Source organism: Panthera uncia, assembly GCF_023721935.1.
Source record: "Panthera uncia isolate 11264 chromosome D3 unlocalized genomic scaffold, Puncia_PCG_1.0 HiC_scaffold_8, whole genome shotgun sequence".
Taxonomy (NCBI): domain Eukaryota; kingdom Metazoa; phylum Chordata; class Mammalia; order Carnivora; family Felidae; genus Panthera; species Panthera uncia.
Window position 1 is genome coordinate 84,737,937 of NW_026057586.1, and position 12,713 is coordinate 84,750,649.

General features: G+C 56.7%; 1 protein-coding gene across 1 annotated transcript in view; it reads right to left on the reverse strand.

Moving 5' to 3' along the window:
* The window catches only part of ABCB9 (ATP binding cassette subfamily B member 9), a 21,857-nt gene extending 9,547 nt beyond the window's left edge, over positions 1-12,310 (reverse strand). The window contains exons 1-6 of the mRNA XM_049619454.1: positions 11,632-12,310; positions 6,212-6,326; positions 5,587-5,717; positions 4,505-4,710; positions 1,926-2,123; positions 581-709 (exon numbers count right to left, since the gene is read on the reverse strand). Coding sequence (XP_049475411.1) covers positions 581-709; positions 1,926-2,123; positions 4,505-4,710; positions 5,587-5,717; positions 6,212-6,326; positions 11,632-12,232 — 1,380 coding nt within the window. The 5' untranslated portion in view covers positions 12,233-12,310. The remainder of the gene's footprint in view (positions 1-580; positions 710-1,925; positions 2,124-4,504; positions 4,711-5,586; positions 5,718-6,211; positions 6,327-11,631) is intronic.
* Positions 12,311-12,713: the final 403 nt, after the last annotated feature.

The window sequence follows — 12,713 nt, forward strand, 5'->3', positions numbered from 1 at the left end:
TGGGTTAAAACAGGGGCGCCTGGGTGGCTCAGTTGATTGGGCATCCGACTTGGTTCGGGTCACGATCTCACGGCTCGGGGGTTCGAGCCCCGCGTCGGGCTCTGCGCTGACCGCTCAGAGCCTGCTTCGTACTCTGTACCTCTCTCTCTGCCCTTCCCACACTTGTGCCCCTTCTCTCTCTCTCAAAAATAAATAAAAAAACACTACAAAGTGGGTTAAAATAAAGTCAGACCCATCTGGCTTTGAACCTGGTCCCCCCACAAACGCGGTGGGCAAGTCACTTAACCTCTCTGAGCCTTAGCTTCTTTTTCTGAGAACTGGGATGTAGAATAGTACTAAGACCCCTCATGGTGTTCTTAGGAGCCTTTCCTGAAATGACCTCTGTCCCTGTCATTTTGCTCAGCAAACACAGCTGCTGCCACTTGGTGGTATTATTGTCATGCTCGGCATTATGTTCTCTCCCCCACCTACTGAGAAATACCCCATCTGTGCGTCACCTGCAGCATTCCCTCCCCTGTTTAGACCCCTCTGCCGCATCCCTCCTGCTCCCCAGGACCCCCTCCCCAAGCCGGCCCCTCACCTCCATACAGTCTCCCAGGACAAACTCGTAGATGATGAAGGAGATGAGGTTGCCGCTGGTCATCTGCCCGGAGATGACGAGGTGGCCCCCGTAGTAGAGGATACTGACCTGGACTACCAGAAGGGTGAGCTGCGGGCAGAGGGCAAGGGGGCCCGGGTCACAGGGGTCTCGGCTCAGACCCCCCCCACGCCCCCCGTTCCCTCCCCCCTCCCCCCAGCCACAGACCGAGACTCCGGCCAGGCGGGGGTGTCCTCCCACACGCTGGTGGCCGGCCGTCACACGTGCCCTCCCGCTCCCGGGCCCCGGACTTCTTCCCTGCGAAGGCCCCCAGCTGGAGGGAGCCGCAGGCCTGGCAGAGAACAAGGCCTCCTTTGTAAGGCCCTGGCCCGCACGCGCAGCCCAAGCGCCTCAGCCAGGCCAAGCGGGAGCTGTGTCTTCCTCCTCGCTGCAAAGAGCGTGGCTCGGGGAGGTTCGGTCCGTTGGCTAAGGTCGCACGGCAAGCCAGATGGAGGGGGACGATGGGAAGTGTCTCCTCGCCCCACCGGCTTCCCTGAAGGAGGGGCTGCGTCCGGGACGCTCTTGTCTCCCTCCACCTCCAGCGCCTGGCAGGTGGGACAGGAGCGGAACCCGAACACCCATGACAGGCCAGGGTTGCTCTCTGCCTCTCCCTGCCCCGAACCCCCAGTTTGGTTAGAGCTAGGTCAGCACCTTTGTGCAGGGGGCAAAAGGCATCCCTGTCGGCGGGCAGATGGCTGGGCGGCTTGGCTAGCTGAGCTGGATTTCTGGGCCCCTTCTCCTCTCTGGCTGGGCAGCCTGCCCTGTGCCCTGGGATCACACTCCTTCTCCCCCCTAAACTCCAAACCCTCCTCATACCTACCCCCGCTGTGCCCACCTCCCTCCCAGATGTGGCCAACGGACAGCAATGGGCTCCAAGAACTCCTCGTCCTCCAGGGAGGGGCCGTGACTCACCCCAGGGAGTGAGCCAGACACTCCAGTGGGGGGCTGTGGGGTTGTGACCTAGGACCTGCCAGACGGCAGCCTCGGTTGGGTCCCAGTGGCCTCGGGGTGACTCCCTTCCTGGGCGAGGATGTTCCCTAGCAAGCCCATGCCCAGGTGAGAGGGAGTGAGGAGATGCCCTGCGAAGACATCTACTGGGAGGCTGCATTCTTTTCCAGAAAGATCTGCCCCAGGGACCAGCAGAAAGAAAGGTGGGACAGAGCGAAGCCAAGGGCAACCAGCCCGACACGGAGACGCAGGGCCCCAGGCTCGCGCCCTGACGGAGGGATCTCCCCATCTTGGTGTCCCGTCCCCCACCCCCACCGGCAGTCGGACCTGCCCCACATACCCCACTGCCCCAGACGTAGTACGTGTAGGCTGCCGCCTCCTTCCTGTTCAGCTTGTACACCTGCTGCAGCTTCCGCGAGTACACCTCGGCCTCCTCCTCCTCGTTGGCAAAGCTCCGCACTGTCTTCATGGCGCTAATGGTCTCCTCGGCCGTGCTGCTGGCCCTCGCCAGGGCGTTCTGGACCTCTTTGGAGAGCCTCTACGGGCAGGAGTGGGGACAAGAAGGAGGAGACCCCCAAACAGACAGTCTCACCATCCAACAGCCTCTACGCCTCTCTGGGTTTTTCCTACCCTTAGTTGGTGCCAGGCCTATGTAGGGAGTTCCAGGGACAAAAGGATAAGACCGAGATCCCCACTGTCTCCCTTCTCCTTCTAGCTCGATTTGACAGACTCAGAGAATAGACTCCAGCTGGGTTCTTGGGATGAGGTCCTGAGGTTCCAGCTCCTGAGGGATGGGGAGCTGATTATTAAGTCATCTGCAGTACCAAATGGAGGTTATTCACCATCACAGGCTCAGTTTTTGGTAATCCTCTCAGAAAAGGAGCCTCAACACCTGATCCTGTGCTAGTATAAGACAGAGATGCTCTGGATGGTTGTTCAGGTTGTACACTATCCAAGAAACACCAACTATGAAGGGGGTGCTGTTCATATTATCAACATACACTAAATTATGGTAGAGCCTGAGGGTTGGTACAGAGATTCCAGAACTCCTAGCTGAGTTCTAGATGGTGGCAGAAGGCTGTGAAATCCGCCTGCATTGTGTATATGACTGGGTATGGATAGCTGAGAGGCAGTCCCAAGTGTAGGACTACCCGACTACTGCCCACCAGAGTTCTGGAAGCAGCCCCTGGGCAGAGCTGTTCAGGCCCTGTAGTAGGTAAGATGCTTATATCGTCAAGCCATCGAGGACGGCTGCTGGAGAGGCCAGGCTAGGATCGTGCAGGGGCATGTCCCACGAGGCCGTTGGAAGCATGCGGTGTGTTGTGGCATCTTGGGTGGAGCCATGCCATGCCCTGAGTCATGTCTGGCTGTGGACAGCGCACATGTAGCTTGTGGCGATGACTCAGTGGCTAGATTCAACACTTTGAGGTACAAGCAGGAGACCTACGTTGAGCTTCCTTTAGCCCCACCCAGCAGAACTTGCTGGCGGGGCCTGAGGTGTGCAGGGGCAGATGGGGGGAGGCTCTGGGCTTCCTGCCCCGTCCCAGGGGCTGGCAGGGAGGCAGGAAGGGTGGGGAGGGAGCAGAGGAAGGGAAATGGCACCAGTTCCAACTCACATATTTACTTTCTCTACTCGGAGAGAGGAAAACAGAGACCCGTGATCCGGAACCATGGGGGAGAGGGCCCTCCCGGGCGGTCAACTCTGCCAGGAGGCGACGCGACGGTTGTGGGGAGTGGATGTATTTTGGGGCTGGCCTAAGGTCACGGGCACCAAAGGTTCTAGTGAGCCTGGGACGCTGAGCCAATCACGTGTCAAAGCCTGTCGCTCCGGCCTGGGTCACCGGGGAAAGAGCCGCTTGTGCCTGTCTAAACCCGGCCTCAGTCCCTTCTGGCTCTGGAGCACCCACCAGGGTGGGGAGCAGGAGGAGGGTGAGGTGGGGGTCTAGCTCGAGGGCCAACCTGCCTGGCGGAGGCTGCACCAAGGAGTGGCCAGAAGCGGCTGCGGCCACCCACAGCTGCGTGGTGGCTGAGGGCCGCCCGCGCGGGGCCCGAGCCTCCCCCACACGGACGAACGCACCCTCTGTGGAAAGCCAGCGCCCTCTGCGCTCAGAGCGTCAACCAAAGTTCTCACAAAGGCCCACAGCCCGACCCTCATCACCTCCCTTGCTCACGCCCTGGCATCACCCGCCTCCCTGAGGCTCCTCAGACATACGGGCACGTCCCACCGCAAGGCCTTTGCACCAGCTCTGAACACGCTTCCCCGAGCTGTCCACCTCTTTCCTCGAATGTCACCTCCTCAGAAAGACCAGTTAAACATTTTTTTAAATGTTTATTCATTTTTGAGAGAGGGAGAGACACAGAAACAGAGTACGAGTGGGGGAGGGTCAGAGAGAGAGAGGGCGACACAGAATCCGAGGCGGGCTCCATCCAGGCTCTGAGCCGTCAGCACGGATCCTAACGTGGGGCTCGAATTCACGAACCGGGAGATCGTGACCTGAGCCCCAGTTGGACGCTTCGCCGACGGAGCCGCCCAGGCGCCCCAGAAAGATCGATTTAAAAGGGCAGCCCCCCCAGAGTTCCCCATCTCTCTCTCTCTCTCTCTCTCTCTCTCTCCTTTTCCTCCTTAGCACTCACCATCTGGCATCATATTACACATTGTTGCTATTATTATTGTTGCTATCGTCTGTGTCTTCCGCAAGAACATAAACCCCTTGAGGGCAGAAGCTTTTCTGTCTCACTGATGCATCCCGGGGCCTGTACTCCTTGAACGAGTGAACGCACAGTGAATGAATATACAGAGCGCACCCGCTCGGGCTGAGTCCTTCGCCAGCCCCCCGTGGTGCCCCCGAGCCCCTCCTGGGGCGCCTCCCTCCCTCGGGAGCGGCTCACAGACCCCAGCGGGAAGCAGGCGGGACCTACCTTGTAGTACTTGCCATAAATGTCGGACACCATCATGATGATGGGGAAGCCCATGAAAGTGACCAAGGACAGCTGCCACGAGAGGCTGAACATGAAGACCACCACGCCTGTGACCTTGACCGTGTTCCGCAGGAAGATGTTGATGTTCTGGGAGACCAGGTCGCTGACCATGGTGGTGTCGGAGGTGAGGCGGGAGATGAGGTCCCCTGGAACACAGGCAGGCTCAGTCCCCACCGTGGCAACGGGCCCACTGTGGGCGGGGGCAGGAGACACTGGGGGGTTTCCAAGACAGGCACCAGGGAGCTCAGGCGTCCCCCACCTTCTGGGTGGGGACGGGAGGGAAGAGAAGACACCCCCCGGAGGGCTGCTCTGAGCCCAGCCCTCCTCGCAGGCATCTTGTGACATCACATCCCAACAGTACAGAGAAGGCAGCCGAGGCTCAGAAAGGGAAAGGTCATTTGGTGCCACGTGACTTGTCCCTGACTGAGCCAGGACCAAGCCCGTATCTCCTCCCTGTCACTGGCAGAGGGGACAGAAATAATAATCTGGGCTGGTGGGGAGGAGAAACTTTGAGCACTTGCCGGGCCAAGAGCTTCACAGCAAGCCCGTGGTAGCTCCTACCATTGTCCCCATTTTAGAGATGGGGAAACAGAGGCTCAGAGAGGTTAAGTTAGCGAGTGGTGGAACCAGGGCTTGCACCCAGGCTGTTCTATCTCAGAGCCTGGGATCTAGGCCGGATACTATTACTGCCTTGCCTGTTCTGTCCCGCACCCCAACCCTCTCGTCCCCTTGGAGCTGAGCCTCTCGGGCCACCGCCCTGGTGCTTCCCAGAGAACAGTGGAAGGCAAGGCCTTGGCTCCTGCAGGAGTGGCCTGGCCAGGGTCCCCCTGCAGTGGCCACAGCTCATACCAAAACCTCAGCCAGCAGGCCAGCTTCCCGGCCTCAGGCAGGGCCCCCGGGGGTGTTTCTATCCCCAACAGGATAGCAGGAAAAGCCAGCCATTTAATCCCTCCACGGGAGGCCAGCCCACCCTGGCTGGGCCCCAGGCCGCCGAGGTTACCCCAGGCCGCAGGAGGACAAACCTGTGCGATTCTCGTCAAAGAAGCTCATCTCCTGAGACACCAGCGAGCGGAACAGACGGTTTCGAAGGCGAATGTTCAGTCTGGCAAATATGAGTGTAAAAATGCCTCCCCGAATACCTGCGGCAAATGAGCTAATTGCAGATAAGAGATGTTATATATAGCACGACGTCCTTGCGACAACCAGCAACCATAACCCAGCTGCCCCCTCCCACTGCTGGCAGGCGAGGGCCACTCTGCAGGGGGGAGGCAGGGAGGGACCCAACCTCGAGCGAGCCCCTTTCCAGGGCTGCTGCCACCGCACGGTCTCCCCTGTTCCCTGCCTGGAGTCCCCCAAGGTGAGGGCTGTGAGGGGACTGTGTTCACCGGGCACAAGGATCCAGCTTTGCCGGTCAGACCCCTCTTCCTTCCAGAAGGGCACTTGGAGAATAGCCAGGGAGGGCGAAAGGGGAACCCTCAGGGACCGAAGCCAATTTTAGGGACAAGAGGAGGTGGCTCGAAGCCAGCTTGGTTGTTGGTTACCACGGTGACCGGCCCACCCGGGCACAGCCCTCTCAGGCGCTGGCCCCTGACCTCCCTCCCCTGCTGCGGCCCTAGAGGGCAGGGCGTGGGGGTGAGAGCAGGCTACCTGCCGATAGCCAGCAGACACATGACAATGACAGCCGTGCTGAACTGCTCCATGCTTTTCTGGATGACGATGCCGTCGATGGCCCGGCCGGTGTAGTAGGGAAGGAAGGTCTCTCCTGCCGGGAGACATGGTGGGCTCAGGGGGCATCTGCAGCCCGGGAAGCCCGTACCCTCCCCCCCACCCCCTGAGCCTCCAGAAGCCCGCACACCGCCTGTTCGGCTCACTCCACCGATGGATGGGGTGCTCTCCCTTGGCAAACTCCTGCTTCTCACCTTGGCGGGAGGCGGGGCAGGGGCCCGCACTGCTTAATGCCCCCCTCTTTCCAGGGAACAGGAACACAGGAAACACGGGTGACTCGGCCTATACAGACTGGGTCAGTACCGCTCATAATGGCTACGAGGCCCGAGCGCACGGCGCCATCTCTGCACAGGCTCTGTGGGTGGGCCTGCCACCACCCCCATTGGACAGGTGAGCAGGAGAGTGGAACCGAGAGATGAGACGACGCTCACCAGGCCACACGGCCAAAGTTCACTTCCTTCTTCTCACTGGCGGAGGGCCCCGGAGTCCAAATTCCAGAAGCTCCCAGCCTCAGGAGATGTAGGTATTTGGTTCCAATGATGCTGGAAACGGCCACCAGCCCCTCTCGGTGGCGCACTTCACAGTTTGCCACGTCACTGTGCACCCACTTATTGTACCCACCTTCAGAACAACGCCGGGCAGGGTGGCGAGAGGGGGCTAGCGGGACGCCACCCCCATGTCATGGCACAGAGGTGAACGGGAGACTCGACTCAGGGGCTGAGTCATTTGCCTGAGGTCACACGGCACGGGGCAGTTAAGAGGCAGGGCCAGGACGCAAACCCAAACTGGCCTCCCAGCTGGGGGCTCTTTCCTATCCCTTCCCTCCCAATAACCCGGAAGGCCCGCTCGCATCTCAGGACTGAAGGTGCTTGGACCAGGCTGTGTCCTCGCTGTCACTGCAGTGCTTTCGAAGGGCACAGCCTGGCATGGGCCTGGGCATACGATAGGTACTCGGTAAAGTTCAGCGAATGAATCCTGGGCTGGTCTTGACGCCCTTTCCCTGACCAGCTCTGCGGGACCTGCTCGGCCAGGACAGTGAGGCCTTCTGTGGGGCTCTGCTGCCCTCTGCTGGTCTTGGCACAGGGACCACAAGGTGGCAACCTAGAGGGCCTCCGTCCCCACGGTCCTCCACTCGATGGGGTCTCCAGGCACCGCTGTGGAGTCCACCTAAACTGGAGGTCGGCCTCAGTTTACCCACAGGGAAGAAAAGGGCATCAGCGAGCTCCAAGAAACACCAAGGATAATATTAAGCACAACGGACACTTACGGAGCCCTTACTGGGTACGAGGCGCCGTGCTAAGCTAGGCGATTTGCTCTTGTCAAATCTGCACAGGAATCACGCGAAACTCTCCAACCCACTGACGAATCCTATGCCTCCACCTTCAAAATACAGGTGACCCTTGGGGCGCCTGGGTGGCTCAGTCGGTTGAGTGACTGACTCTTGATCATGTGGCTCAGGTCATGATCTCACAGTTTGTGAGATCGAGCCCTGTGTCGGGCTCTGCGTTGATAGCACGGAGCCTGCTTGGGATGCTCTCTCTCCCTCTCCCTCTGCCCTTCCCCCGCTTGCATTCATTCTCTCTTTCTCTCTCTCTCAAAATAAATAAATAAATAACTTAAAAAAAAAAAAACCACGGGTGACCTTTGAACAACACGGGTCTGATCTGCTCAGGCTCACTTACACGCAGATTTTTCCCATAAATAACAGTACAAGACTGTAAACGTATTTTCCTTATGGTTTCTTAAGAAGGCTGTCTTTTCTGTAGCTTATTTCATCATAAGAATACACTACTTTGTTGCAATAATTGAATACACAAAATATGTGCTATTCAACTGTTTATATTATCAAGAAGGCTTCTGGTCCACAGGAGGCTCTTCGTAAGTTAAGCTCTTGGGGAGTCAAAAGATATACATGTGTTTTCGACCAACTCTCGTGTTGTTTAAGAGTCAACATTTCTAGGGGCGCCTGGGTGGCTCAGTAGGTTAAGCGACTGATTTCAGCTCAGGTCATGAACTCGCGGTTCGTGGGTTGGAGCCCCGTGTCGGGCTCTGTGCTGACAGCTCGGAGCCTGGAGCCTGCTTCGGATTCTGTGTCTCCCTTGCTCTCTCCCCATCCCCAGCTCACACTCTCTCACTCTTTCTTAAAAATAAATATTAAAAAAAAAAAAAAAAAAAGAGTCAACATTTCTAGAATCCAGTCTCTTTCACTGTCCCCACCTGGGTCCAACCTCCCTTGGACTTTCCCAGACAACTCCTGGTCCTCCCAGCTGCCACCCTCGTCCCTGCCCCTCTGTTCTCCACCCTGCACACAGTGGGGTCCTATGAAAGCCAAGTCAGACCTTATCCGCCTTCAGGCTTTCATCTCATTCTGGGTAAAAGTCAAAGTCCTTATAGCGGTCAATGGCGCCCTCCATGATCAGGCACCTGCCAGTGCCCTGGCTTCATCTTCTACTCTCCCGCCCCCAACCCCAACCCCACCTACAGCTCCAGCTACCCAGGCCTCTTTGCTTTTCCTTTCACAACCAGGCATGTTCCTGCCTCAGGACCTTTGCACGGGCCATTCCCTCTGCTTGGAGCATTGTTACACTGGATATCTGCTCTCCCATCTCTTTCAAGTCTCAAACGCCCCCCAGTAATCCCATAGGTGTGGTATTATCATTATTCCCATTTTACAGATGAGGAAACCAAGGTTCAGAAAGGCTAAGTCACTTGCCCAAGGTTTTCTAGTTGGGTTGGTGTGAAGTCCATATTAAAGAATTTCAATTGGAGAGGAGATGCTCCACCCTAAAATTCACCGTTTTTCCCCACAATGGGCGGTTTTTCTTTCAGATCATAAGGTTTCAGAAAAAGCTGGCCCCTCCTGGGCGCTTGTTGATCGAGAATAATTATCAGTAGCCCCTGTCCCTAACCTGTGTGAAGTACTTCCTTTTGCAGGCACCGTGCCCCAGCTCACCCAATTCTCACAAGCCCAACAAAACCCCACTTTCAGGATGAGAAACAGCCTTGGCCAAGTTCAATAACCTTGCCTCAAGTTACCAGGACAGGTGGGGACCTGATCTCAAGTCTAAGCCCTTCACCTCGACACAACCCTGCAGGCTGGCGGAATCTGCTCAGCTGTATTTCAGGACATCTGTAGTCCCCGAGCACAGGCAGCTGACAACAGGGCCCCGGCAGGAGGGGGAAACGAGGTCATGGGTGACAGCTGCCCACACGGGCACGCTGGTCGGTCGTCTGTTCATTCATTCGGCGAGCCTGCTTCTGTGCCAGGATTTGGGGCGGGGGGGGGGGGCCCGGGGTGAGGCAGACCTGGCCCCTACCCCCCCAAGGGGCTCAAAACCTGGTCGGGGAGGCAGGACAGTGGATGCGTGATTTTCATGACACCAGTGCTACAACTGAGGTGGAGGTAAAGGTGGAGATCAAGTCACTAGAATTCGAGGAGGCTACTCTGAGAAGGGGACATTTGGACCTTGAAACATGAGCAGGAGACACTATCTGGTTAAATGGAAAGGGGTCATCCCAATACTCACAGCCACTACAATTTCTCGGCAGCCTTCTGTGTGGCAGAAGCTGTCTGTGGCGTCATACTCATATTAACGTCCCGCACCTCCTCAGCCCTTGTTGCGATGGGTACTATTTTTATGCCCATTTTACAGATGAGGGGACTGAGACTCAGAGGCGTTGAGTGACTTGCATAAAATTGCACAGCGGTCAAGGGGCTGGGACTGAGAGGGCAGAGGGTGGACCGTGAGAGGAAAGGGGTCAGCTCCGGGGCTTGCCTGTCCTCTTTGAGAACACTCTGGCTTTGTGGCCACTCCCAGACACTGTCTTAAACGTGTAACAACGCCTAACGGCTAACGTTCCTGAGAGCTTACCGTCTCGTACCAAGCTCCGTACTTGTCTTTCTCCTGTTTCCCCAAGCTTTACAACATCGTGAAACATGGAGAATGCCAACAATCCCCATTTCACAGAAGTGAGGTTCTGAAAGGTCCGCTAACTTGCCCACAGGCACACAGCCAGGCGAGGACCAGGCCTTATCGCCCCCCGGGACCCACAGACTTTTGACCCTGAGATGTCACCTTCCTACCCACGTTGTTTGAGCAGTGCTTTCAAACTGTTTGGACCAGGGGCGCCCGGGTGGCTCAGCTGGTTAAGCGTCTAACTCTTTATTTCAGTTCGGGTCATGATCTCACGGTGCGTGAGTTCGAGCCCCCTGTCGGGGTCCATGCTGACAGCTCAGAGTCTGCTTGGGATTCTCTCTCCCCCTCTAAAGCTCACGCTCTCTCTTTCTCTCAAAATAAATACATAAGCTTAAAAAAAAAATTTAAAGGGGCGCCTGGGTGGCTCAGTCGGTTAAGCGTCCGACTTCAGCTCAGGTCACGATCTCACGGTCTGTGAGTTTGAGCCCCGTGTCGGGCTCTGGGCTGACGGCTCAGAGCCTGAAGCCTGCTTCCGATTCTGTGTCTCCCTCTCTCTCTGCTCCTCCCCCGTTCATGCTCTGTCTCTCTCTGTCTCAAAAATAAAATAAACGTTAAAAAAAAAAAATTTAAAAACAAAAATTTAAAAACAAACTGTCCGGACCAGAACCGCGGTAACGAATTCATTTTACATGACAAACCAGGACACGTTTACATGTAGGCACACGTGACTAAAGTAAATGTTTCCCCAAACGATACTTATTCTTATCACAGACAGCATATTCTGAGGCTCTCTCGTACATTCTGCTTCGTTACCAGAAAAATGCTTTGACCCAGTGATCCACTTCCGGGAAATGTGTCCTACAGATATACCCCCATTTATATGAAACGTGTATGAACAAGGTTATTTACCGTAAGGGAAAAGACTCAAAACAACTCGAGGGTCCGACCGCAAGACGCCAACTGTATAATCTTTGCTACGGCCACACAGCGGACTACTATTATGCAGCCAAATAAAAGGATGAGGTGCTGATTGGAAATTTCCAAAAATATATCGTTAAGCAAGAAAAGCAAGGCACGAAATAGCAAGGTAGCGTGTGAGAGGTGGTTAAGAGTACCATGTTTTTTTTTTTTTTACTTGTAGCTCTGTAAGGAAACACTGGAAGAACATACAAGAAACGAAAGAAAGTGGTTTCCCACCCACCTGGAAGCTTCTAGAACATTTTGCTGTAGTTAGCCCTAGGCAGGGAGATCAGGGTAGTCAGGCAGAATTAGGAATGAAACTCTCCAGTGTTCACCTTCCCATATCAAAATGCTGTTTGGACCACGTGAGAAAAATGTCAAACGTTTAAGAGGAAAGACCAGGTGGCTGTGACCCCCTCGAGTGCTTTGGCGGGTGCCTGCCAGGCCCCCCGGGGCCTCACTTACCCAGAGCTGCCACGATGAGGAAGAAGGAGGCCGCCACGAGGAAGGCCACGTCAGGCTTGGTGTAGGACAGCAGCTTTTGTAGCGTAGCCCCAGACGCCTGCTCACGCGGGGGCCGGTCCTCCCCAGGGAAGCCCTCGGCCTCGGCTCCGGCCCCCCGCTCGAGGGCCTTGGCGTCCGGCCGCACCGTGGACAGCAGCCACCAGAGGAGGAAGGAAGCGGCAAGCGAGACGTAAGTCCACACGAACAGGGCCCAGAACCACGGGTCCCGGACTGGCTTGCGCACCTCGGAGAAGAGCAACAGCTTCACCATGGCGTAAACGCCCACAAAGAGGCACACGAGGGCGATGACCGTCCAGGAGGCCCGAAGCCGCCGCGGCCCGAGGGTGCTGTTCTTGGCCACGCCAATGGTGGCTCCCAGCAGCAGGCAGCTGCGGTACAGGCAGGCCGCCCAGAGGTCCAGCACCGAGTCAAAGATGTTGAAATGGCGGATGTCCTCCAGCAGGCTGCGATCCAGGTGGCTGAGGATGTAGATGGCCGTGGTCATGCCGACGTCCATGCTCATGAAGGCCAGGGTCACCACCACCGCCTTCCACAGCTGCATCCTGCTGGCTGGCGAGGGGCAGGTGCCGAGGGGCGGGCTCTAGCTCACGGGGGCAAGGCCATTGTCCGTGGGGTGAGGCCAGACCTGTAGGGGCGACAGGGCAAGGAGGTCAGGTCTGCCGCTTGTTGGCTGTGTGACTTCGGGCAAGTCACTTGACATCTCTACGCCTCGGTTTCCTCATCCGCAAGATGGCAATGACAAGCATTCTGATTTCCCAGGAGTTTCGTGAAGATTCCATTCATTTAAGGAATGTTTACCGAACACCAAGGTTTATTGAGTGGGCCAGACTCTGTTCTTTGTGTTGGGATTTAACGACGAACAAAAACAAAGATCCCTGATTCTGTGGAGATGGAACACTCCGGTCAGAGACGGAGAAACACAATGAGTAAATGATACAGTTAAGAGATAGGGCTGGGGGGGGAAAGAATGGGGTGTAGGGGATGGGGGGCAATGGGGACAGTTTTAAATAGGGGGGTCCAGG